Genomic DNA, 25,827 nt, shown 5'->3' with positions numbered 1-25,827 from the left:
GTTTGTTTGTTTAATTCAATTTAGGCACCGCCTGACCCCAAGCCAACTCTGGGCAGCTCACAAAATATAACAAGAAAAACAATACAGAACAAAACAAGATAGTTCTGTATAAAAGCATAGACAAAAACACATTCAGCAAGGGGCTTCATCCATCTTAACTCAAGGCCTGGGAGAACCACCAGATCTTCAAGGCCTTACAGTATGCCAATAGAGTCATTCTAGAGCGTAGGCATCCGCAGCTAGGCACGACAATGCCAAATTAATGAAATGTGTCATCAGCCATGATTCAAGCTCCACACTTTTGTACTTGTCACAATGTTGCATACAGGTTGTAAGGAGTGAAGTTTGCATTGTAATGGCTGTTCCCCATGGGTGCCTGTGTCTTGCAGTTTGCAAAGTAAAAAGTGAATCTTTAGAGGAAAAATTGAAGAGGAAGGAATGTTTCAGAAGACAGCACAGTACAAATTCATTAGCTACAGAATGCTGACTTATAAAGAGTGCTAGGTGATCCCTAAGTATAGAGGCAATTTATGATCAAATAGCATTTATTGGAGAAAATGAGTAGGAGGGAGCTATTGCCTTAAAACTCTGTTTCTCTGAAGTTATTTGGGAACACCTGACTCGTCACTGACTAAACTAAATGGAGCATTGTTTTGATCCAGCAGCATTCTAGTATTCAGATTTTATTGAACTATTAATTTTATATAAGAAAATTATATTCTGGATTTCCAGAATCTTCTAGATGGAGTGGCACAGAAGCCAAATAAATAAAATAAACTTTGCAGTCTCAGCTACCACGGAACAGCCCATGCAGCATTCCTCAGACTTTCAAGATGAAGAGAATTACCATATAGTGGTACTTAATCTATTGAAGCTTATGTGACTGTGATGCAGATAGGATCACAATGCAAGAATATGATCTAGTGAATGAACTGTTGTGTATGCTTGTAAAAGATTTTCTAGCGTTGTCTTATCTGCTTCCTTTTTATAAAGAAGCAAATTACATTTGTTCATTGAAAAGACTATATATGCTGCTTTGTTGTTTTAATTAGTGCCAAATAATAAAACATATACACCCATATGTACTGAAGTAACCAGCAAAATTTTATATGCCTTCTAATGAGGCAAGCTCATACCCCAAATTATTTAAGAATATATTGGAACTAAGGGCAGTGGGAAATTTGTTTTTGATACACAAAAGGGATGGTTGGATGAATAATTTTAATGTATATTGTTACTATCTTTGTGATGGGTAGGTTTAAAAAGCAACACTTTGAAAGTTGTGAAACAGGCTTATTTTCTCACCATTCTTAACAGAACTTAGAAGGTTATTGCTCCATGAGTTACAGATAAGGGAAAATGCATTGATTTATTCCCCGGAACTGCTTTAGCTTCTTACATTTTAGATCTTGCATCTGTTCTTAATTAACTTTATAAACACTTGAAGGCAACTGAAGTTCACAATCCAGCATGGTCCTTGATCATAAAATATGTTTAAACAGTAGAGATAGTGCTAATGAGCTATATCCAAGTTTGTCAACTGCATTTTAGTATATGCAAGGAAACCCTAATATGTAGATGAAATTTTGAATCACTGACCTTGTTAAATAATTCTAGCTATGCTATGAGATTAAGAAAAGAGAACATTGTTATCTGAACAACGAATGTTTGTCATTTAAGCAGAAACATGTTAATGTTTGCTAATAAATAATTGTTCTCCGAATAAATGGAAGCATGTTTATATGAGGATTATAACTTGGTTTCCTGTCAGCTTCTTTTCCAGGGTCTCTCCTAGAAGAAAAAAAATTGTAATTAGTATTAGAGTAACATTTACTGTGCTTGCTTTCACAAGAATCAGTCTAAAACCATTTCTCAGGAAACAAACTATGTGGAAAGGTCTAAAGATCACTTTAACATTACTGAACTGTACATTCCATAGGGGTGATAGATGACTGAATTCAGCCTAATGCTTCTAATGTGTATGCCTGAAAAGGGATTGTTTAAAGTCACTCTTACACAGAAGTGATGTTGGAAATACCTGTATTGTGTTTTGCGTATATTTATGATCGGGCAGGATGGGTTTCCCAGCAGCGTTCTATGTTTTGCTCAGTGTTGACTTGTCATGCGCCTGGTAATCTGCTATCCAGAGGCTATGTCCAACAATGCAATACATGTTATGTGTCTACATTTATCAATTTCCCTTTACCTTTGGCCATATTTAACTAGAAGGGATTATGGGTAGTATCTTTCTTAGGAGCTGCGGTTGCTACAGATGCAATCACATTTTCTACTTGCTGTTTTTAATCCATAAAATTCTGCAGCCATCCCAGTTTAAAAAACTGGCATTTGGCTGGTATGGTTGACACCCAGAATAAATAGGAGAGATAAATTATGAAAATATTAAAGTCTTTTAGAGCTAACATTCTGTTTTATTTCCGCCCTCTGTCTGGCTCCGAATTAGAAAGAGTTGTATATAGTTATATGATTCTTCTTTCTAAAAATCTACTTTTTAAAAACTTGTCCTTTATTTTCACAGACTAAACTTGCTTTTTAAATTAATCTTATTCTGACCAAGGCAATGGTAATTCCCAGTCATGCGAGATCCATAACATGAATTTGTGCTTCTGCCTGCTCCATGCAGCCGGAGTGGAAGCCTGAGGCCACATCCATCTGCAAGAAGCAGAAGAGGCCCAGTGCTCATTCTAAAATGATTGTGCAGGCTCAGTGCCAGGGCCCATTGATGTCCAGGAAAATAAGCCCAGTAGGAGTCACCCTTGAGAGAGGGGAAAGGTAAGACTAGGCAAGAGCACTTCAACCTTGCTAGGTTGCCTTGGGTGGCACTCAGAACAGGTTGGAGGAACCTTATGATTCAAGTAAATTTGCAAGAGGATAATTTTAGAAACTCAATGTTTGCGTGGGCAATTATAGAAACATAAATGTAATTCATCATCCATAATTCATACAGAGATCATATACCCTTTCATTTAAAGAAAATATTTTTGGAGAATAGTCCTTTTTCTTATGTTTTGTAGGTGTTAAAGAGAAGTATTACAATTATTGAGGTCAGTAATTGCTGTTTTTCCATCTGCAGAGGAAAGCAGGTCATGTCTTCAAAACTGTGTACATGCAGCATACTCTGGCAACATATACGGAAATGACTGGAAAAGGTCTATCTACCTCCCAATTTCTAAAAAGGGAGATTTAAAATAATATTCTAATTATGGGGACAATAGCCCTAATACCACATGCCAGCATACTGATACTGTTGAAAATCTTTCAGAAGAGATTAGAATCTTATATGGAGAAAAAAGTAGAAATTCTGAAGGCAGGTTTCAGAAGCAACAGGGAAACACAAAATCATATAGCTAACATTAGATGCATATGGTAACAGCAAGAAAATACCAAAAGGAGGTCTTTTTCAGTATTAGAGATTCCAAAGTTTTTGATTGTGTTGAGCAAGATTTTCTAAATCTCTCAAAGCGGTAGGTATACTGAAGCATCTGATTCTTCTGTTAAGCAATCTCTACAATAACTAGGAATCCATGGAATTTGGTACGGCTGAATGGATTATCATCAGAAAAGGACTCAAAACTGTGAGATGATATAAGTGGTTGAGTTTTGATTTTTTAGGTTCCAGAATTGCTAAAGAGAGTGAGTGTTCAAAAGAATTTCAGAGAAGAATAACTATGGTCAAAAAGCTATATAAATTCATGAAAGATTGTGAGAATTAAGACAAAAGTTAAAACGGTTCCCTCACATGTGCAGATTTTTCCCTGTACATGTATGGATGAGAACGATAAAAGTTTGACTCCTTTAAATATGGTGCTACAGAAAGCTGCTTCACGTTGTTGGACAGTCTAGAGTACCAACTGTTCAGTATTAGAGGAAATCAAGACTGCAGTATTAGAGGAAATCAAGATCTTCATTGGAAGCAAGTATCATGAAACAAAACTATTATAGTTTGGACACATCATGTGGGCTGATGCATCTGTGGAAAATATAATGCTGGGCAAGGTGGACAGGAGGAGGAAAAGAAGCTGATAGTGCTTGAAGTGGAACATAGAGTACTGGAAACAACTGGAATGTACCTGCAAGAATTGGGTAATGCAGCGAGAGACAGGACAACTCGGAGAGCTTTCATCCATAGAGTCACCAGGAGTTGACTATAACTTGACAGAATGTAACAACAGCAAGCATGCTCTTCTCCATCCAGTCTCCTTTTAAAATGGTCACAAATCTTTTAAGTCAATAACACTGGCTCTGAAACATAGTATCCTATCCTGAGTTCACACAGTAAGGCAAGAGGCATGAACAAACAACACAGATCAAAAATCAGCAGAGTATACTTAAAGCAGACAACAGCATAGTCCAAAGTTCAGTCAATGAGGTGCGGTATCAGCAATTCAAACTGGTCATGCCCAGTCAAGGCTCAGAGTTTCCAAAAAATTTAAGGTTTGGAATCAGGGAACAAGATCGTTTCAGGATTTGACTGTTCCCAGGCAGAGGCTTAAGTACTGCAAGCTCCTGGTGGCCGGAGCTAACAACAAATAATGGACTATTCAGAAGTTATATCCTACCTTGAAACCAAAGGTGCTCTTCCAAGCAGTTAAGCAATTTTTTGTTTCTGCCTTTTGGCTATTTATGCACTACACTGTGTGCACCATTATTAGGCAAGTGAGTATTTTGACCATATCATCATTTTTATGCATATTTTCCACCTCCAAGCTGTATAAACCTGAATGCTTATTGGATATAAGCATATCAGGTGATGTGTATTTGTGTAATGAGGGAGGGTGTGACCTAAGGAGATCAACACTCTATATCAAGGTGTGCATAATTATTAGGCAGCTTCTTTTCCTCAGGCAAAATGGGCCAAAAAAGTCAAAAATTGAAAAGTCAAAAATTGTAAAAAGTCTTTCAGAGGGATGCAGCACTCTTGAAATTGCTAAGATATTGGGTCGTGACCACAGAACCATCAACATTTTGTTGCAAATAGTCAACAGGGTTGCAAGAAACGTGTTGAGAAAAAAAGACACAACTGCCAAAGATTTGAGAAGAATCAAACGTGAAGCTACCAGGAACCCATTATCCTCCAGTGCTGTCATATTCCAGAACTGCAACCTACCTGGAGTGCCCAGAAGTACAGGGTGTTCAGTGCTCAGAGACATGGCCAAGGTAAGGAAGGCTGAAACTCGACCACCACTGAACAAGACACATAAGTTGAAACGGCAAGATTGGGCCAAGAGATATCTGAAGACAGATTTTTCAAAGGTTTTACAGACTGATGAGATGAGAGTGTCTCTTGACGGACCAGATGGATGGGCCCGTGGCTGGATCAGTAATGGGCACAGAGCTCCACATCGACTCAGACGCCAGCAGGGTGGAGGTGGGGTACTGGTATGGGCTGGTATGATTAAAAATGAGCTAGTTGGACCTTTTTGGGTTGAAGATGGACTCAAAATCAACTCCCAAACCTACTGCCAGTTTTTAGAAGACACTTTCTTCAAGCAGTGGTACAGGAAAAAGTCTGCATCTTTCAAGAAGACCATGATGTTTATGCAGGACAATGCTCCATCACATGCATTGAAGTACTCCACTGCATGGCTAGCCAGTAAAGGCCTTGAAGATGAAAGAATAATGACATGGCCCCCTTCCTCACCTGACCTAAACCCTATTGAGAACTTGTGGGCCCTTCTCAAACGGGAGATGTATGGTGAAGGAAAACAGTACACCTCTCTGAACAGGGTCTGGGAGGCTGTGGTTGCTGCTGCACAAAAAGTTGATCGTCAACAGATCAAGAAACTGACAGATTCCATGAATGGAAGGCTTATGACTGTTATTGCAAAGAAGGGTGGCTATATTGGTCACTGATTTTTTGTTTGAAATGTCAGAAATGTTTATTTGTAAATTTTGAGCTGTTTGTTTATTATTCTCACTTTAACAGATGAAAATAAACGAGTAAGATGGGGGAATTTTCATTTTGCATTTAGTTGCATAATAATTCTGCACACTAATAGTTGCCCAATAATTGTGCACACATAGATATGCTCCTAAGAAAGCCAAAACCTCACTTTTACTTTCTTAAATATTCAGGTTTGAGGTTTATTAACGTTTTGGATTGACCAAGAGCACTGTAGTTGTTCAATAATGAAATTCATCCTCAAAAATACAACTTGCCTAATAATTGTGCACAGAGTGTACAGTTTAGATTCCCAGAGAAGTACCCTATAACAAAGAATTAATTACAATTATGTAAAAAATATATTATACATGCTGACAATTAACAGGCAATATTATACCACTTTCTTAAGACCCTAATATGTCTTTTATAAAAAAAAATTAAGGAGCTAAAACATTTTTTCTACTTCATCTTTTTTTTTCCAGTTGAGTTCCTTACTCAAAATCCTGATGAAGCAGATTAAAACATGGCGGATTAAAACATAGTTTTTTATTGTCCATGCACTTGCACTGATGTGTACACTGTGTACTGATGTGATGATTGTTTAACACTCTGTAAAAATCCTTGTTTTTAATTGAACAGTACAAAAATCACCACTCTTATGTGGTGATTCTGTTGTTCCAAATGTCCTCTAATTTTGTGCCATTTAAAACATCTCCTCCAGCAAACAGTTAGAGAAGAACAGAATGACCTGGCACTAAATAGTTCCAGCACAGAATGTTTTATACATATATATTTTTAATTAACATACTTTTTAACTATTATTCAACTATTATAATTGTGGCTTTAATTGATTGTAAGTTATCCTTAGGAAACTTGTTTGTGAGAGCAACATAAAATGTTTAAAAAATAAGGTGAGAAGCGATCTCTGAGGAGGTTCTAGTCTGAACCATTTGTGGTCTTACCTACTATCTCTAAGCGATGGTGTTGTACTCAGAAAGTGGCTGCATTTACCCATGATGCTGACCTTTAAACTATGGATGCTGGAACAAACTACTAATACTAGTAGTGCACACGTAATGCTAAGCCACAATGGGGTGTTAATCTGTTATATAAACCAAACCCAAATAAATTACATCATGTAGAAACCGGGCCTGTATTATAATACTGACTCCTTGTGCAATCAGCCAGCCTTAGATAGATAGATGCAGTAGATGATTTTTGAAAACAAATTAATATAAACTCAGTCTTACAGTGTTCAAAATCATAAATTTGTCTACTTTAAATCTTTCTAATAATTGTAAATAGAGAACCTTTGACAACTATATTCCTCTGCCATCAGTTCTTCTCTTGATTTTTATTTTACATGCCCCTTGACAAAATTCTAGTATCTCATGAGAAGTTAGCCATTTGTGTTCACTTATTATTTCCCATCTATAATATGCTTCTTGTACTGAGAGCCACAGAGGTGTTTTCAGGCACTACCTGGGTTTGAATCTATTCCATATTCTCAAAATGGCACGTCTAACATAATGGTTTTTAAAATCTACGTTGACCTTGACTTTGCCATACCACAAATATCCATGTCATCCAAATCTCAGGTCAAATTCTTCTAACTCCAAAAGCCTTCTGTTTCTCAGCAGCAGCTACTCATTCAAACCAAACCAAACCAAACCACAAGTTGCAAAATACAGTTTCAAATCAGGTCAATCCAGGTGCCCTCTTTCCTTTACATCTTGTAACAGCACCTTATATTTAACTCGTGGTTTTTCCCCTGCCACACAAATTTACATATATCCTTCTGCCATTTTTTAAATGCTACATCGGTTGTCAAAACAGGTCTTGTCTGAAACGAAAACATCATTCTAAGTAAGACATTCATTTTTATCACAAAAATTCTCCCTAACAGTGACAATTGTAATTTCTCCCATCTTAATGTTTCTTTTTTAACTTCATTCCATATCTTAACATAGTTATTTTGAAATAACATACAGTTCATATTTGTTCATATTTTACCTTCTCAATCTTAAAACCTGTTTTATTCATGAATTCTGTTTCATCTCCTATTTTCATATTTTTGTTAACATCTTTGTCTTCTGTTCATTAATCTTGAAACCTGCTAATTCACCAAATTCTTTTAATTTTCCCATTAATATTTCAATTGTCTTTAAAGGATCTTCCAGTACCAACACCAAGTCATCTGCAAAAGCCCCTAGCATTTAAGTTTTTAAAAAAATCTTTATTCCCACAAACCTTTCCTCTTGTCTTATATCTCTATTCAGTATTTCCAGAACTAAAATAAACAAGAGAGGGCATCACTGACTTGTTCCTTTTTGTATCTCACAGGGTTTTGTTAAATCTCCATTAAGCCAGTCTAAGCTTGAATGGACATGGCATTCCAGTTCTGGAGTTCCAAATATGTATTCTGTTGGTATACATGGCCTGCCAGTACCCATTGTGTGATTACTAGAGTTCCCCACACAAAATGTGTTTTCCTGTATTTTTGGATTGGATGTAAAGGGGTATTTTACTTGTGAAAAGCCCATAAAAATTAGTAATCTTTTAGATTATGGCTTTTGACATAGGTAGGTAGGTATAGATAGATGATTGATTCATTGATTGATAGATAGATAGATAGATAGATAGATAGATAGATAGATAGATACCCAGCTTTGAATTCCTTGCCGTTCTCTACAGCTGTATTGCTCACCTGATATAAGCTACTAGCTGGTATTTATATCCTGTCTATTTTTGTTTGCCATATAAATCCTGGTGATGAAATATTGAGGCCATACTTAATTACATTCAGAAAAGCATTTCCTGGCAAAGTCTTGCATGGACAAATTTAAATAAGTTCATCCTTCATGCAATGACTGTATATTTAAAGTTGCCCTGTATGGTGATTCATAAATAACTAAGACACCTGAATTGAAACTATAATTTGCATAACTATAATTTGACACAGCCTGTTCCTTAGAGATTGTAACACACACACACACCCCTGCCTGAATCAAAAAACATTTCTTAGGGATTGGAGAAAGTATAGTTTGAAATACAGAAAAATGTAGAATCACCTACATTTACACGGTATATACAAAATAGCAACTAAAACAATAGGCAAGGGGAAGTGGGGCAGAGATTTTTGAGCTTCTGTGGCACTTTTTGCAAGTGGTTAGATGTGGTTTGCAGATTCAGCACCAGTTTATATCATCTTTGTTCATTTCAGTGGTTTTGGTTTTCTTAATTTATTTGCTAATAACTATGTAAACTGTCTACTTATTATTCAGAGAGGTACCCATAATTTAACTAAAGGCAGTTTCATGGCTTGGTTACCCACGTGAAAATTGCATGCATGACCATAGTTAAATCAGATTTGATTGCAGTACACATATGATTTCTCTTGCTTCTGAATGAAAGGGGAACATGCACAAGGTTTTATGTTCAGTCAGTGACATGAAAATATGAAGAACATAGGCAAAAGTGATACAGAAGCATCCAGTAAAGTCAATAAAATCTGGATTTAGGAGGAGTACAAGTCAAAAAGAAATGCTTCTCCAGGCTCAAATATTAGTGTTTAGTAAAAGAAATAGGATTGGAAAGTAGTGAGAGTCCTGAAATAGGGTCTGTGTGTGTGTGTTTGTTTAAAGATATGACTTGGTGCCAGAAGGATTCAGGTTGGGCTCTTATTAAATTTTACCTAAAGCTAATATAACTTTTGTTTCTTTTTAAGAAGTTAAACTCATTTTATGATGAACTCCTATCTTGGAATTGACCTTGAAGCTAGTATTCTTTGCAAAATGTCCCAAAAAATGGAAATGGCTGACCAAGTGGATAGAAATATGTAAACCTGATAGAATTTCAGAAATCTATTGTCTACACCTCAAATGGCTAATGGTTTCAAAAAGGTGCTAACAAGTTGAGTCAGTGATGGTGATTTGATTGTATGTAAATGTCATCATTAAAGGAGAAGTAAATTGGAGCTTGCTGAACAACACAAAACATGGAGCCTTACGTTGTATAAAGTATTTGAAAGAAAATGAATAACTAGTGATTAAGGGATGCTGTGCTTAGCACATAGATACCCATATCCACATAATACTTGGAAACATTTTCAAGGAGAAAGGATTTTCAGGTCTTGTAATATCTATATACTTGTCATGAGTACGGATGGTGAGCAGGAGGGGGCCCCTATCCAGGGGGGAAAACGCATGTGTAGTTTAAAGAATTTGAGCTGTCATTCAGAGAAACCCAGAACAGACCCGCCTTGACTTTTGGGGTTTATCTGTCTGGGTTTTCCCACACTTCTTCAGTTTGGTAGGATTTTCTGTCTACTAAGGCAGTAATAAAACCCTAGAGACTTCTTCTTCGTCTCGGCGTGTTTCTTGCTTAGTCAGGACAATACTACTAAAATTCTCATTCTGTTTGTCTGTTTGTACCCTTGAGTTAGCCCAAATGGGGCATTACACTGCAACAATTTTTGAATCTAAAATCTGCTAACTTGCGTAAAAAATCCAGGACCCATTATTCCTGTGGAATTGAAATTTCCACGATGTTCAGACCAGTTTTATTCACAAAGTTGTGGCCGTTGCAGCGTCACCCTGGTCATGCGATCGTGATTTCTGATGCTCCCTGCCAGCTTCCCACCAGCAAAGTCAGCCACTGCCACTGCTTTCCCCCTCCCCTAGTCATTCTGTTTATCTGTTTAGGTAGGTAAATATTGACTTATTATTGACATTCGTTTGCCACTACAATTATTTTTCTATTTATGATATATAGTCTTCTCAGATGATCACAGAACCATCCAGCATTGGAGTAAAAAAAATATGATCAGCCTAAAATTTTATGTTCATTCTGCTCACGTCACATTGCACTACCTTTCTCTCACAGGAAGACCTAATGGGTCACAGGGTTGTCTAGTTCTACTCTAATAACAAAGATACTAGAGAAAGTTGGTGTTGTTTTGAGACAAAACTCTTCCTACTGATATATGCTGCCAGTTTCTGATTGCTACAAACTTGTACGATAACTTGAAATTATCAGTTGTTTGGCCCATTCCATTTTCTGTTGATTTGTGTCCTTAAAAGCACACAAAAACATGGTGTAAAAGCAGACCTTTCCATTCATGCTTTATATTTTTGCATAAATTCAGCATATTTTATAAAAATGTGTCCATATTCAAATAAATTGTGAAATTAGTTTTAAAGGTCTTAAAATCCTAGTTGTTATTTTAAATTTATTTTTTTTCTTAACTGAATGTATAAATATATCTCAGTAACAGATGTTTACTGTTAAATTTAACAATGAAAAGCATAATGTTTTCAGTTATTGTTTGTTTCTTGTATGTAGTCTCTTCTCCAACTATTTATGTTTGTTCTCCATTCTGACCCATGCTAGAAACAACAGGGTCATTTGTTTGAAAAATGGCACTAGTGCAATACTAGAATTACTTTATTCAGTAATAACAGAGAATGCCTTCACACAAAAACTTGCAAGCATACTATGGGTTTATAGGAAAGTTAAGATTAGCTTCAGATGGGCAGATTTTATGTAACAGGGTAATGGGTTGTAACCCTCACTCCAAGTGAGCCTGTTAGTCAAGCATTTTAATGTATTTCATACATATTTTTGTGATTCAGATTTTTTTTCCATGTCTACTCTTAAGCTTATAATCATAAAGTTCTCCAAGAGTATATAGCACTTTTTACTCTTTAAATTGTCCTAAGCAAAATTAAACATTTTAAACTTTAAATAATTATTTTAAGCAGCTCCCTTAGAAAAACTGGTTTGTTTCCTGATATTTATATTAAACATAGCTTGCATACTTGATAATAGTAGTAGTGAACAAATAGATTCTCTGTTACATATGTATGGTTTCCTACATCTAAAACTTGGATAGAACTAATTCAGAGAAGTCCATAAGGCTATGACAATCCTGCTGATGTGTAGTTGAAAACCAAGGTAAATCCACAGTCCATTATTTTAAATTTCTTCCATATGATGCACTTTCTAAAGATAATACTGCTGCCCTGTACAGTGTGATGTCATAGGATCTAAGATGTTCTTTGTTCATTTGGCCACTACAGTTTGTTAATACTTCTGTTTCCTTTTTCAGCTGATGAAGGGATGGTGAAGGAACTTGATCAAGTTCAGATTCTCCATAAGAGAACAGTTATGCCTTACAGGGTGTATAAGAGAAATCGGAAGGGACCAAGTGATGAAGAAACTGTACAGCAATATGCAGCTCTAGTGGGACAGGCATGTTCAGAGAGGATGTTGCTTTTTAGAAGCTGAATATTCATTCTGTAGATGTTCCAGAATGATGTTTTATCATACCACTGCAAGATTACATATCTCTACAGTTTTGTGTTGTTACGCCTATTGAAAAAAAGACATCCATACTATGTAGGTTTTTCCACTTGGGAATGAACATGTTGACAAACTTTAATATAAAACATTGTTTTTGAGTCTTTATATTAAGGGTTTGACAGAATATTACAATAACTGACTTCATGATATTAACGCCCTTGTTACATTCTGAAATAAGTGCATGGAGTATAAAAGTGAGTGGAACATTGTGGAGGGGGGGAGTAGCATTTTGTAGGTATTTACTAAGGAGAATATTGAAGATCATCTCGGTGATGAAATGTAAAACTGTTGTGAAATGTATAAATATTTCAGAAATTTTGTATTTTCTTTGACTACTATCAAATAAGTATTTTGTTCTAGTATGATTTCAAAATTCAGTTAAAATCAAGAACTTGGAAGTAAGCCAATGTTTTGCACTATGCTTCAGTGGCAAAACCCAACCTCTGACTAGTAGAATTGGTGTATAGGATTGCTATTGTATGATACAATATAAAGCCATCTAATGTATATCTATGCACTGTATCTTTCAAATTATTCACTGCAGTCATTTAAATGTTTGCTTTAAATAACATTTATATAATTGTCTTGAAACAACCAGGAAGTTTGGTGATTTAGGTTTTTTGTAATTGAATTGATACTTTGGGAAATATTGGAATTGAAAGATAGGTTTGTTTATCAAATTACCAAAGAAATTAATTTAAATAGGGTAGTTTGAAACTGTATATTGAAGTACATCCCATTTTTCTTTTGTTTTTGTATTCCTAATATTTATGTTTGATTCAGAAAATCGATTTGCAACATGCCATTAAAAAAATCCTCCATTTGACACTGAATAATGCTATTTTAATGGAATATTCATAATTTTTTGATGTTATCCATTAGGTTCAGAATTTCATTCTGTAACATTTTACAAATATTGTATTTTAAGCTGTAAAATACAAGGCTATGAAATGCAATATAATTCTGTGGTCAGCTGGTTTTTTTCATAGACCACTTTGATCAGTCTTTGTCTCATTATCTGATACAGCAGGACATCAGGACATAGGTGCATAACACCCAGTTATGCACCTAGAATTTGCCTGTAGTTTGGGGTGAAATAATAGTGTGCATGGAACATAGCCTTGATTCAGAGATTCTTGCATGCATGCAATAGTGGGTATTGTATTTATGTTCATTGAAATGCATACATACTTAGTTCAATATGCCAATATGCTGTCAGTGTTATATTTTTGACATTGTCAGCCATTGTTACGGAGGAGGGGAAACATATGTTTTCTTAATTTTATTCCTGCTCCCAAACATGTTTGGCATGACCATTGAACATAGTACCAACCAATAGCAGGGCGATCCATGGATGTATAGATGCCCTATACAATCAGTTCTTGCCATTGCAAGCAACATTTAAGTACCATCTGCCCCAGGGAGTGCAGTAGATGAAGTTTCAGATTTAACAGAGAAATGCTTGGCTGAGGAGCAACTCCTCCCATGTTTTCTTGAGATATTCTCTGGGAAAAATCAGGCTGGCAGGGGAATTATTGAAGGTACAGCCCAACCCACCTGGATAGCACCAGGATGGGAAAATCTGCTTTAAGCAATTGCCAGGCTGAAAATAGGGAAACAAAATACAAAATCTCTAAAGAGTAATTAGATAAAATTATCTGGTATGTTACTGGCTGGTATTTTTTAATAAATTGTGCTGCTCTGTCAAATAAAAATAATTAACCACCTCTTTAATTACCACTAGGGGGCACATTACAACTTGAAAATCAGTAATGATCTGTTTGCTGTTTGAACAATATTCATTATTATTCTACATCTGGTTTCCCTCCACTTTTTTAAAATCCTGGAAATCCTGATAAAGATGCCATACCATTATTGGAGTCAACATGTACAGTCATAAAATGGTGGAGAGTCAGTAGTATAAAAAATTACTTGATATAAAAGCTAAATATTATTTTGCTTAAAACAAAACAAAAAACAAAAGTATTTGAGTCATCAAAAGAACACTGAATAAATCATGTCAGTCTATCCAGGATTCCTTGAATATAGTACTTCCATTCTCCTAACGTGTGTACGCTTGTTCACCCTCTCTTACAATCAAAAGAAAATGTTTGCCTATCCAAGGCTTTGAATTTTGTGCCACAGTGGTTCCTATTGATAAAAAGAAAAGCTGCTCATTCATTGGTGACTGAATAAATTATTTTATTCATTGTCTTATTTATTTTTTTTTGTCATATTTCTTTACTGCCTAACTCGTATTACAACTATTAGAGTTAACTATTAACTCTTCTACTATTAGAGCAGTAATACTTAAATGGAAAAAGAGAATGTATGTATGTATATACATATGTTTTACTTAATTATTTTTAAGGTTTATATGGCTGCCCCCTTTTAAAATCTGGATGGCTCACAACAGCAGTAAAACCAGTAACTATAAGACAACCATAAAACTATAAAACAGTAAAAACTATCAAATTCTCAGTATCTTTATAAAGCGAGTTTACACATTAATGTAGCATTGCAAGTCATTGTTGGCAAACAGGGATTGCTTCTGTAAACAAGGGTTGGTGGTTTAAAAAGCTGCCTCATATGAAGGATTCAGGTTGGCTGGGAGTGATGGAGGCCAGTTATAAAGCCATAATATAGAAAACAATTGTTCTGTTCCAATCCCCAAATAAGTACACCTGAGGGATTATTTCCACCAGTAAGCTGCTGACAACACATTTCTATCTTGTACTATTTGGAAACTAAAATGAAAAAACTACTTAATAAACAGGAGTTGGCTTTGGGCCAGGAGGTTTGAAAGACTGCTAATTCCTGTATGAGCCTGCTTGTAATGTATATAACACAGGATTATGATTCTGCTGCTATGAAACTCCTTCCCAAGAAAAAGGCCAGACTTCCCTTTCCAACATATCATAGCCATGTAGCTTTACCCCCTCCCCCAAAGTCAGATTTTTCTTAGTTGGTGATATACTTTAATTATTATTCCACGGTTTAATGAAAGTTTTATTTTACTTTAAGTTTACTGTATTGTTTAAAGTGTATGGGAGTGTGTGTGTATGTGGAGAGAGAGAGTGTGTGTGTGTGTCTTTTGAGGGCCAGCTTAGACAAAATCTATTTTTATTAAACTTTAAGAAAAGATACAGGACTTGTCAAGACACTTAAATAGAAGTTATTATTTAATTTTAGTTCACTTGAACAGAAAGATGAGAAATGTCAGCTAAGCAGTAATTTAATATGTAAAGCCACCAATAAATTTTACTTTCCAAAATGACTGAAAGGTGAGGAAGTGGAAATATCGTTCGTGCTTTGTCATTTCCATTAATGTTTTGAAACAAGCTAGGCTGCTCAGATTGCAATGTTACCTCTGTCCACTCTTGCCCTTAACCAGAAAACTATCCAATATACTGAGTATTTTGGTAAAATTCCAAATATTAAAAAGCCATCAGAATTTGAAATATTACAGAAACATTTTAATGTTGTGGGCAGGTGTTGAATGTCAAAACCTGTCTGCTAATTCTAGTCAAAATTGCACACATCAACCAGCCAATATAACATAGGATAATATGTTTTTAATTACCAAATCTCATTTCTCAAATGTAAAACTCAAAATATATAGTCAGTACTCACACCTGATGTAAAGAATTTGTCAAATAATTCATTAATCAGAAATAATTTAACATATAATGGATTTTAAACACAATTTTTATGAAAAATGCATATCAAAAGACAACGTTTCAACAAAGTGTGCTTGGGCTCGCCTTCCATCCTGCAGTATTCTCAAATATATGCTGCTGTTTTTTTCCAATGCCCTAGAGATTATTCTCATACATCTGTAGTGCTCTAGTAAGAATTGAAATCATTAAAAAGAAAAGTCTATAGAAAACCCTCATTAATGTATTGATATATGTTCTATAGTCTAATATCATTACATATAGTGAATTCTAGTGTGCTAAATCATGACAGTTACTTGTCCAAAACAAGGGTTCTAAAAATGTATTAGATAGGAAGCTATGGTACTTTGAGTAAAGCATTCTTCTAGATGGGGACCAGAAACTTTTTCAGGAACTTGGAACTGTCATATAATTTGCCCAATGGTGGAAATAGCAAAATGATTTTGTTTTGTTTTTTTTAAATTGGGCATAATTTAATGAGAACATGAAATCTTGTGAAATTTTGCTATTCCTATTACAAATCTCCTGAGATGGTGTTACTGTTTTCCCATAACACACAAGATTCCGGTCATAAAGTATTTAAAAACTTATTCTTAATTTAAGTTTGGGTCCCTGTGGATACCATAGGGATTGGTTCACCCCATGAAATGGCACTTATGGTACCTTATTGCAAATTCTGCTCTACTATCTTGCTATTATTATTATTGTTAGTAGTAGTAGTAATAGTAGTAATAGTATTAGATGCCCACTCCCATAAGCTGCACTCTGCGCAGCTTACAAATAGAAATCAAAACAGTTAAAAACACAATCCCACAGGCAACCCAGACTAAAACAGTAACAAACCAAACCAGGGGCCCCACCAACATTAACCCAGAGCCAGGTCTTAAGTGCTTTTTGGAATCCCAGGAGGATGGGCACAGTCTGCATTTCTTTGTTGTAGCCCCAGAGGGTGGGGGCTACAACAAAGAAGGGACACTTCCTTGGTCCCATAAAATGACAACATTTAACAGAAGGGACCTGGAGCATACCCAGTCTTCTGTAATGTACTGGGCAGGCAGAAACAGTTGGAGATAGGTGGTCCCTTAGGTATCCAGGCCCTATGCCATAAAGGGCTTTATAGGCAACAATCAGCACCTTGAATTTTACCCGGAAGCTGACCAGCAACCAGTTCAGCTTGCATAGCAGTGGTGACACATGGACATACCAGGAGGCAGTCATTACTGCTCACACTGCTGCTTGTGGAACCAGCTGTAGCTTTTAGATGGTCTTCAGGGGCAGCCCCATGTAGAGCACATTGCAATAATCCAGTCGTGAGGTGATCAGAGCATGAGTAACTGAGGTTTGAAGGGCATCCTGGTCAAGGAAGGTGCACAGTTGGTGCACAAGATTAACTTTTGCAAAGACCCTTCTGACCACAGCTGCCAGCTGCTCTTCAAGCAGTAGCTGCAAGTCCAAAAGAACCCCCAAGTTGTGCACCAGTCTAGAATGGGGAAGTGCTCCCCCATCCAAGACCAACAATGGAAACATCCTGTGGGACCAAACAGTGCAGCCACTCAGTCTTGTCAGAATTGAGCCCAAGTCTGTTTCTGCCCCATCCAGATCCAAAGAGCTTCCAGACGCTGGGTCGGTACATCAACAGGTTCACCTGCACAGACCAGGGTTGAGATTCTTCTTGTTTCAGGAATGGCTGCATAGGGAAGAGTCCCAGGCCGATTAGCAATGAAGGATTTTAACAGAGCAATTTTGGGTTGCTGGCCCTTAAAGTAATTTAAATTCTCAACCTTGTGTATCCTCTATTCATTTTCTAATGAAATATGTTTTCATTCTCATTGTGCAGAGCTTGAAAATTTTGAGTGCAAATGCCCCCCTGACAAGAAGGTTACCATCTATTCAACTCATTGGATTACCTGCAACTTGGCCAACCTTACCTCCTTGGATTGAAACCAGTACCACCTTGAAGCATTGTCCACTCAAGATACCCCAGCAGCTTGAAGCCCCATCCATTATTCCTTGTTCTGGTCATTTTAAGTATCTTTATCTGCCAAAATTGGGGCTTTGTAGTGTCTAGACAGATAGCTTTAACAGTGTGACCAAGCTGCCAAAAATCCTAAAGATTTTTTTTTTAATCCAGAACCAAGCTATTAAATCCCTTTAAATCTATCATGCATCAGTCCAAAATTTTATTATTTGTCATGCTCCAGGCTGAAATCTGTATCAGCTCTTTGAGACTTGTAGCATAGTGGTTTTCTACTTGTGGAGCCCATCATGAACAATTGCTCGTGAGCCTTTCTCATGCCTCCTAGTACTCTGCTGACATTTCCATGAGACCCTTCTCCACTTACTTGTACCATTCCATTACCCTGCGTTTCCACAATATCCATTGCACTTTTCCAACTGACTTCCATTTCAGTCGAGGTGCTGGTGAACAATTTACAATCCAGACCTTAAAATACAGAAACATCAAGATCCTTTGCTCCTGGATGGCATAAGGTTGCCTAGAGATTAAAGATGAGCAGTTTTATTGACTGTGAAACTTCCAGGTTTTCTGGCCACCATAATCTCCAAATAGGTAGACTGCCAAGGATGTGGGTGCCTCAGTATTTTAAAGAGGGGTGCTTCCCTCTCTTCAATGCACAAAGCACCTTTGAATGCTTTGCCCGGTCTTATCACATGGTTTTGTTATGGGTTGTGTAAGGTAATACTTTTACCATAACTGTGACTGATATGAAAGTAGAGTACACATATCCCCAACTTCCGAAACCAAGTAAATATAGCTGCTTTACTTCTTTTTTTCTTTGTCTTTTTCCTGAAATTTCCTATTTGTTGGTGAAGCCATTAGTGGACAGCTAGGACCACTGAATGGAGCAGAGCTTAACACAGCAAAAGATGGGCACAGAAAAAGAATAGTATCTAAAATAGCTTTAATGAGCACATTAGAGAAATATAGGTTATTGATCTTACACACTTAGCTCATCCAAGCATAAAGAATCACACACTTAGACAAAGTAGGTTCAAAAGGTAAGTAAAAATAATATCTTACTGATTTATTTGGTCCAGTTACATCCATTCTCAGGAAAAATGAGATTCTTGTTTTTCTTTCTGTTCCCTAAACTGAAGAGAACTTTTAGCCCTCATGGCTGCTAAGAGCTGCATGGAGAAAGAGGGAACCTCCTGAATTCTAGGCCTACCACATGGCCGAAGATGGAGGGAGAATAGCTTGCATACTGCCTTCCTCGATGATGGAAGGAGGTAGAAAGAGGTGACTGGGAGAGTGGCAACAAACAGCTTCCTCCAGAAGCACATGGGGAATTTGCATACTCATCCACATGCTAATGAGGCATGCTGATTTGCTGATACTTCCAACAGTTGGAAATACTGTGAGTGTAAAGCAAGGATTATTCAGTTATACGTGTTTCACATATTAATAGAGCAAAATAAGAAATCAAAAAGAAAAACCTCAGTCAGCTCAGTGAGAATTGATCAAATGCTAACAATTATGGTAGGCCTACAACAATCAATAAACATGCCACAATAGTTCCTGAAAGCACCATTTACATGTTTTATGATTACAAAAACCAAATAAAAAAGTAAGAAATTGATGCTTTTCCTGGAAAATTAGGGAAGAATTCTCCATATAAGAATCTTCTGTGATACTGAATCAAAATGTTTAAGAAATGGGGGTGTTTTCTATTTTTCCTATGTCATATTATGAATCCTAAATTTCCTAAAATAAGAGGATCCTTCTGTAAATTACTCTGATATTCAGGAATAAATAATGGTACTTTAAAATAAGGGGTGCAGTTTCACATGATAGAAGATCGGTATATCTGGGGCCAGGTGCCATTAAAACAATGGTGTGATCATTATTCAGTTTTATGGCATTTGACAGAGTAATATAGGCAGCAGGACTGATTCCTGTTTTGAAATTATTGCAATATAACTGTCTTCACTGGATGAGATAACAGATGGAAGAAAAAGCAGAGAAGTGACTTTGAACAAATATATGTTACAGTAGGCACTGAAGCTTGTAGGGAATTTGTTAGAAGTGTCTTGCAGGTGAAAGGATACCATGCAAATTATTTAACAACAAGAGATTGTCTCATTTGTGTCAGATGAAATATGGGGCACCTGGTGCCATTGTTTTTTAATGCTTATGCTTTAGAGTCAACTGATCTGTCATATCTTAGAATTAAGAACCTTTTCCTCATCAAAATTCATACTAAGAAAGGTGAATGATCACTGTAATATAATGAAAAAAAGAATCACCACCCTCTATCCTGCTGTCCCAGATACCTTGCATTCTGCAATTCTGTGTCATCAGTGGTGGAAGTCTTCAGGTGGTAAAAGGTTATTACTGGGGAGAAAGGACATTCCAGGATAAGGACAAGCATTTTCCATCCACCCTACAATCCCCATTTTTGTTACTTATTTTGCATATGAAGCAAACATCTGAAACTGAGAGACTCTGTCTCTGGAGACTCAGTAAAAGTAAATTTTGTTGCTTAAAAATAAGCTATTGGAATCTAAATCTTTCTCTCTACAGGACCAACTCATTCATGCTATGGTACTTCTTAGTATTTCCTGTCTAGCTGGCCTTATCCACAAAACCGATAGCCTTCTTTTTCTTTACTTATAGTCCCAACCAATAAAACACAGTTATAAAATCTAAAAATACAGAAAAACCAAACCCACATCTACCATTTGGCAATACTGAGTCTTTGCTTGAGTGCAGAAGACAGACTGGGAAGTGCAGTGCCTATATTTTGCTTAATGTTTTTTTAAAAGTGTGATTTCTGGATGGGCAAATACAATTCTAGTTGGGATTATTCATCTTTCCCTTCTCCTTATTTATGATATCCAGTAATCTTATAGTTGAGTTTTACAAGATCAATAGTTCCTTTTTAGAAACTATGGCTAACACCAGTTTTCTGCTTCTTCAGGGAGCTATCTGTGCTTTATTATGTTGGCAACTATTATACTAATGCTGAGACCTATTTGCCTGGAAAGAAGAAACGGTGTCATTTTTAGCAGTCGTTTGCAGCAGAGACAAAATGAACATGTCTGTGTAATTAATTGTGTAAGATATCATGGATTCCATGAGGTATGAGAGGCAATGAATCCTGCCTTTTTAGTTACTATCACAATGGCAAAGTGGCCTTTACCAGCAGAACCTGGAATAGCTCACAACTAAAACACTTTAGAGAAAATTCCTTTTCTACATGGGATGTGAACAAGTCATATTCTGACATTTCCCACTTTGTTCCAAGCCTTTCTTTGTAGGTTTTCAGTGGTAATTTTTTCTGGTAAAGTTCATGCAAATAAAGAAGATGTTCCATCCAGATAAGAGTGTTTGTTAGAATTTATGAATTATTAGCAGAATTAAGTCCTGTAAACCTCTTACTATGTAAGACATGACTCCTTTTTCTGAAAACAGATTAGCATATTAGACAATCTATAGATATAAATATAAGCAGGTCAAATCCATTATGTCTACCTTTTGAGTGTTTTTACTGAGGTAGTGCACAAAGCTGCCAAAGTTTATGTTATCTTTTTATGGGCCACACAGTTAAAAATTATAGCTGAGCAGTACTTCATACGGAGAGATGCGGCTAAAACCATAAAGGGTTTGTTGATATTTGTGGGCTGCTTTCCATATCCCCCCTTGGGGAAGTTCTCTAGGCTAGTCATTAAATTAAAGCCAAATGATTTCATTGGTGTGTTTACTTTTATAAACAAAGAACACATGTAATGTGCATTTGGCTGTTATCAAGATGTTCCCTCTTATTTGGAAGAGAGAACAACTTGTATTTGCAGAGCCCTTTCTTTCTAATGGCAACTTTGGAGGATCAGCTTTAACAAACCTTTAATACAGGTATGAAAACCTATACAACTAATTATATTATTATTATTATTATTATTTTTTTAAAAACATTTGTATAGCCGCCCATCTTAAAACCAACTCTGAGTGGCTTACAGTCAATAAAACAATAAATACAATCATAAAACAAAAAACGATAAAACAAAACAGAAAAAAACTGGTGCCACAGCCACACTTCCCTGATACAACCCACATTCTCATCTCGTCCTGACCTCACTTTGTCCTAGTGCCTGGGGGAAAAGCCTGGTCTTGAGTGCTCTCCAGAAGGATAAAAGGGTAGGGGTGTGTCGGATCTCAGGGAGGAAGGTGTTCCATAGGGCAGTTGCAGGAAAGGGCACAATTGGCACACAAGATGGATCTGTGCAAAGCCCCTCCAGCCACGGCTGCTACCTGCTCATTGAGTAGTAGCTGTGAGGATCCCCAAATTGCACACCAGCTCTATTGGGAGGTGCAATCCCATCTAGAGTCAAAGATGGTATATCACCAGGCCCTCGGGGGCCAAAGCCCTAAAGCCACTCCATCTTGCCAAGGTTGAGTTGAAGTTGGTTCCTCCCATCCAGATCCTCCCAGCCTCCAGGCACTTGGTCAGCACTGTGACAGCATCATCTGCCCAGCCAGGAGTGGCAATATATAACTGGATATCATCAGCACCATCAGCATACTGATTGATACCACACTCCATGCTGATGAATGACCTCACCTAGCGCTTTCATGTAAATGCTAAAGAGGAGAGGAGAGAGACCCAAGCCCTGAGGCACCTCTTGACATCTCTCCCCCCACAAACACTGACTGAAACTGGCCACAGAGAAAGGAGGAGAACCACCACAAAACTGTGTCTTCCTCTCCCAGTCCCTGAAGCTGATTCAGAAGGATACCATGGTTGATGGTATCAAAAACTGCTGAGAGATCCAGGAGGGCCAAAACAATTGCACCATCCCAGTCCCAAGCCCTCCAAAGGACATCTGCAAGTGTGGCCAATGCTGTCTCAGTACTATACCCTGTCCTGAACCCAGACTGAAAAGGGTCCAGTAGATGGAAGCTAAGAGTTAGGTTTCAGTACGTCATTGCTGCCATCTTGTGTGGCCAGGTCTAGTAGCCCTACCTTTGTTACATTAAGAGGAAGATACATTCCTTAACCAGTATACAACTGTATTAAACCAGTATACTGTACATCTTATGATGATATATAAATAAAATGATAATGGTGTATCTGTTTAAAAATGTTGGATGGGCTCTTGATGATTTGGCAGGGTCTGGGAGCTACCCAGCATCTATTGCTACTTTTGACTGTTCAGGACATGCCACCTCTTCTCTAACTGTTGTTGAGTTCCTTCCATGGCCATTTTGACTTGGTCAGTAGGAGTGATCCGGTACTGGGCATCTGATGTGAAGTGCCAAATGTTACATGGGCTCCTTATCTACATATGTAGGTAAATTCCTTGACGGTCTGTTTGTGTGGTAGAGGTTTCAAATTTATTAAAATATACAATCATAGAGAAAAAACAGAAAGAGCATCTGTGGGGTCAGTGGAAGCTATGCGGCCTGATCTGTGAGGTTAGTATGGGTCTGCTAAGAAAACAGGAAAATCTCCATCCTATCAAGTTTTGACAGATGGCTAAAACCCTCAGTCAAAACTCATCTCTCCCCCAGCCTCAGCCCCACTGTCCATATTTGGAGATTGATTGGTGAATGATGGCAGAAAATCAACCAGTCCCTTTCCTTAACTTGTCATTAAAAATGGCAGGAGAGCACCATTTGTTGGCCTCATTACTGAAGCAGAAAGAGGCTGCTGGGACAGAGCAAATTATAACACCATACCTTGATGCTGCATCATGGACTATAGGGAAAGAATATAGAATTGGATCTAAATATGCCCTAGCTTGAATCCAAACCATTGCTTACAGCCTTACAATTCCTAAGGCACCATGGAGTGGCACAAGAAATCTGATTAAATACTGTATTTGCTTCTTAATTGAGCATGCAAGCTAGAAAGAAGGGCTCTATGGAGCAGATCGTCTTCTGAAGTCATGTGGGTCAAGTAGTCTTGATATCTCTTTGGTGTCTATATATGCAACACAAATATCTGAAGAGAGGGGGCCTTCATCTATGCATTGAAAGTAAGGAGTCCCCTTTCAACAGATATTAATGCAACTTACACCTGATGAGGGTAGGGAATTACATGATGTCTGCCTATCAAGTAGGAAAGGCTACTTGATATGAAAAGTTCCTTCCTTCCAGTTCATATATGGAATTGAATATATATTATTTTTTATTTTTATTTATTATTCAAATTTAATAACCGCCCATCTCCCCCAAGAGAGGGACTCTGGGCGGTTTACAATAAAATCAAACTCCGATCATAAACATTAAAATCTCATAAAACCAGACACATTACACTTATTATAAAATACAATAATAAATATAAAATCCAAGAGGGTATAAAATCCAAGCTGGTGGGAGGGGCTGTAGGGTGCGAGCCACCCCCAAGAATGGTTGCTCACTTTCCTGCCCCAGGTGAGATGGCAGAACCAAGTCTTCAGGGCCTTCTGGAAGTTCAGGAGTGAAGGGGCCTGCCTTACCTCTGGAGGCAAGATGTTCCAAAGGGCAGGGGCCACTGTGGAGAAGGCCTGTTTCCTGGACCCCGCCAGATGAAATTCTCTTATGGACGGGATCTGCAACATGCCCTCTCTGGATGATCGGGTGGGGTGAGCCGATGTAATGGGGATGAGACGGTCCTTCAGGTAACCTGGCCCCATGCGATGTAGGGCTTTAAAGGTGATAACCAACACCTTGAATTGGACCCGGAAGCAAACTGGCACCCAGTGCAGCTCGAACAGCAACGGTGTTATATGTGCCGACCTAGGGGCTCCAAAAATGGCCTGCGCAGCTTCATTCTGGACCAGCTGAAGCTTCCGGATACTCTTCAAGGGTAACCCCATGTAGAGCACATTGCAGTAGTCTATATGGGAGATGGCCAGGGTGTGAGTGACTGTTCAGAGGGCCTCTTGTTCCAGGAACGGGCATAACTGGCGCACAACCCAAAGTTGCGCAAAGGCCCTCCTGGCCACGGCTGCCACCTGCTCTTTGAGCAGGAGTCGTGAGTCCAGGAGAACCCCCAGATTACACACCGGGTCTGAATGGGGCAGTGCAACCCCATCCAGAACTAAAGATGATAACTTCCCAGATACAGAGGAACCATCAATCCACAGCCACTCCATCTTACCAGGGTTCAGTTGAAACCTGTTGTTCCCCATCCAGACCCCCACAGTCCCCAGGCACTGAGAAAGGGCAGTCACTGCATCACTTACCTCACTTGGGATGGAGATATATAATTGGGTATCATTGGCATACTGATATCATTATAAGCTTAATGACTAACCAGGGCTAAGTTTGTTATGCAATGTGTTATAGCATTCAGTATAGTTTTGTGCAATAGCATCTAACTCTCCATTTATGTATGCTGAGAACTTTTCCTCTATGTATCTGCATATACATTCTTTGGCATGCTCCCTGCTGATGCTTAGAGAGCTCACCCCGCTATCTCATTGGGGTAAGTGCATTTTTGCTTTCATGTGCAGAGCTCTATGGGCTGTCACTTGATAGAGATTGATTCTCTATTGTCTAACTTCTTTCTCTCTAACTCCAGTTTTGACTATGATAGAGGAAAACTCAGGAACATCCTTGGATTAGATACAAATGAAACATTAGGCCCAAGGGCAAGGAGTGTACCTATTTCTACCAAGCCAAAGAGTAAGCGAAAGCACAATATGAAAGGTTTGCAGCATGTCCCTCTGCCAAAATAACCAAGCCCAATTCAAAGCACTGTCCAAAAAGAGGTCCAATAAATTCCTATGTTTGTGAAGAAAACATGGGATCCACTGATGGCATTGTATCAATATTTATTGTGTTTGAAATTGAGACTATAAATTAAGGGAGGGGGGACAATAGGAGAATACATTGCAATGGTTTTACACCTTAGGTTTTGAAGCCAAAAATTATAAGATTAA

At 37.6% G+C, this 25,827-nt stretch overlaps 1 protein-coding gene across 8 annotated transcripts in view; it reads left to right on the top strand.

Moving 5' to 3' along the window:
* Window positions 1-13,089, top strand: part of ATE1 (arginyltransferase 1) — an 87,434-nt gene extending 74,345 nt beyond the window's left edge. For 7 of the 8 annotated variants that reach the window (XM_063307275.1, XM_063307276.1, XM_063307280.1 and 4 more), the window contains one exon: window positions 12,012-13,089. In XM_063307275.1, coding sequence (XP_063163345.1) covers window positions 12,012-12,190 — 179 coding nt within the window. In that variant the 3' untranslated portion in view covers window positions 12,191-13,089. The remainder of the gene's footprint in view (window positions 1-12,011) is intronic. The other variant, XM_063307282.1, reaches the window with a different exon arrangement.
* The last annotated feature ends 12,738 nt before the right edge of the window (window positions 13,090-25,827 follow it).

Source organism: Candoia aspera, chromosome 6 (genome assembly GCF_035149785.1).
Source record: "Candoia aspera isolate rCanAsp1 chromosome 6, rCanAsp1.hap2, whole genome shotgun sequence".
Lineage (NCBI taxonomy): Eukaryota > Metazoa > Chordata > Lepidosauria > Squamata > Boidae > Candoia > Candoia aspera.
Note: the sequence above shows the minus strand (reverse complement) of the source record. Positions and strands in the feature narration are given on the sequence as shown.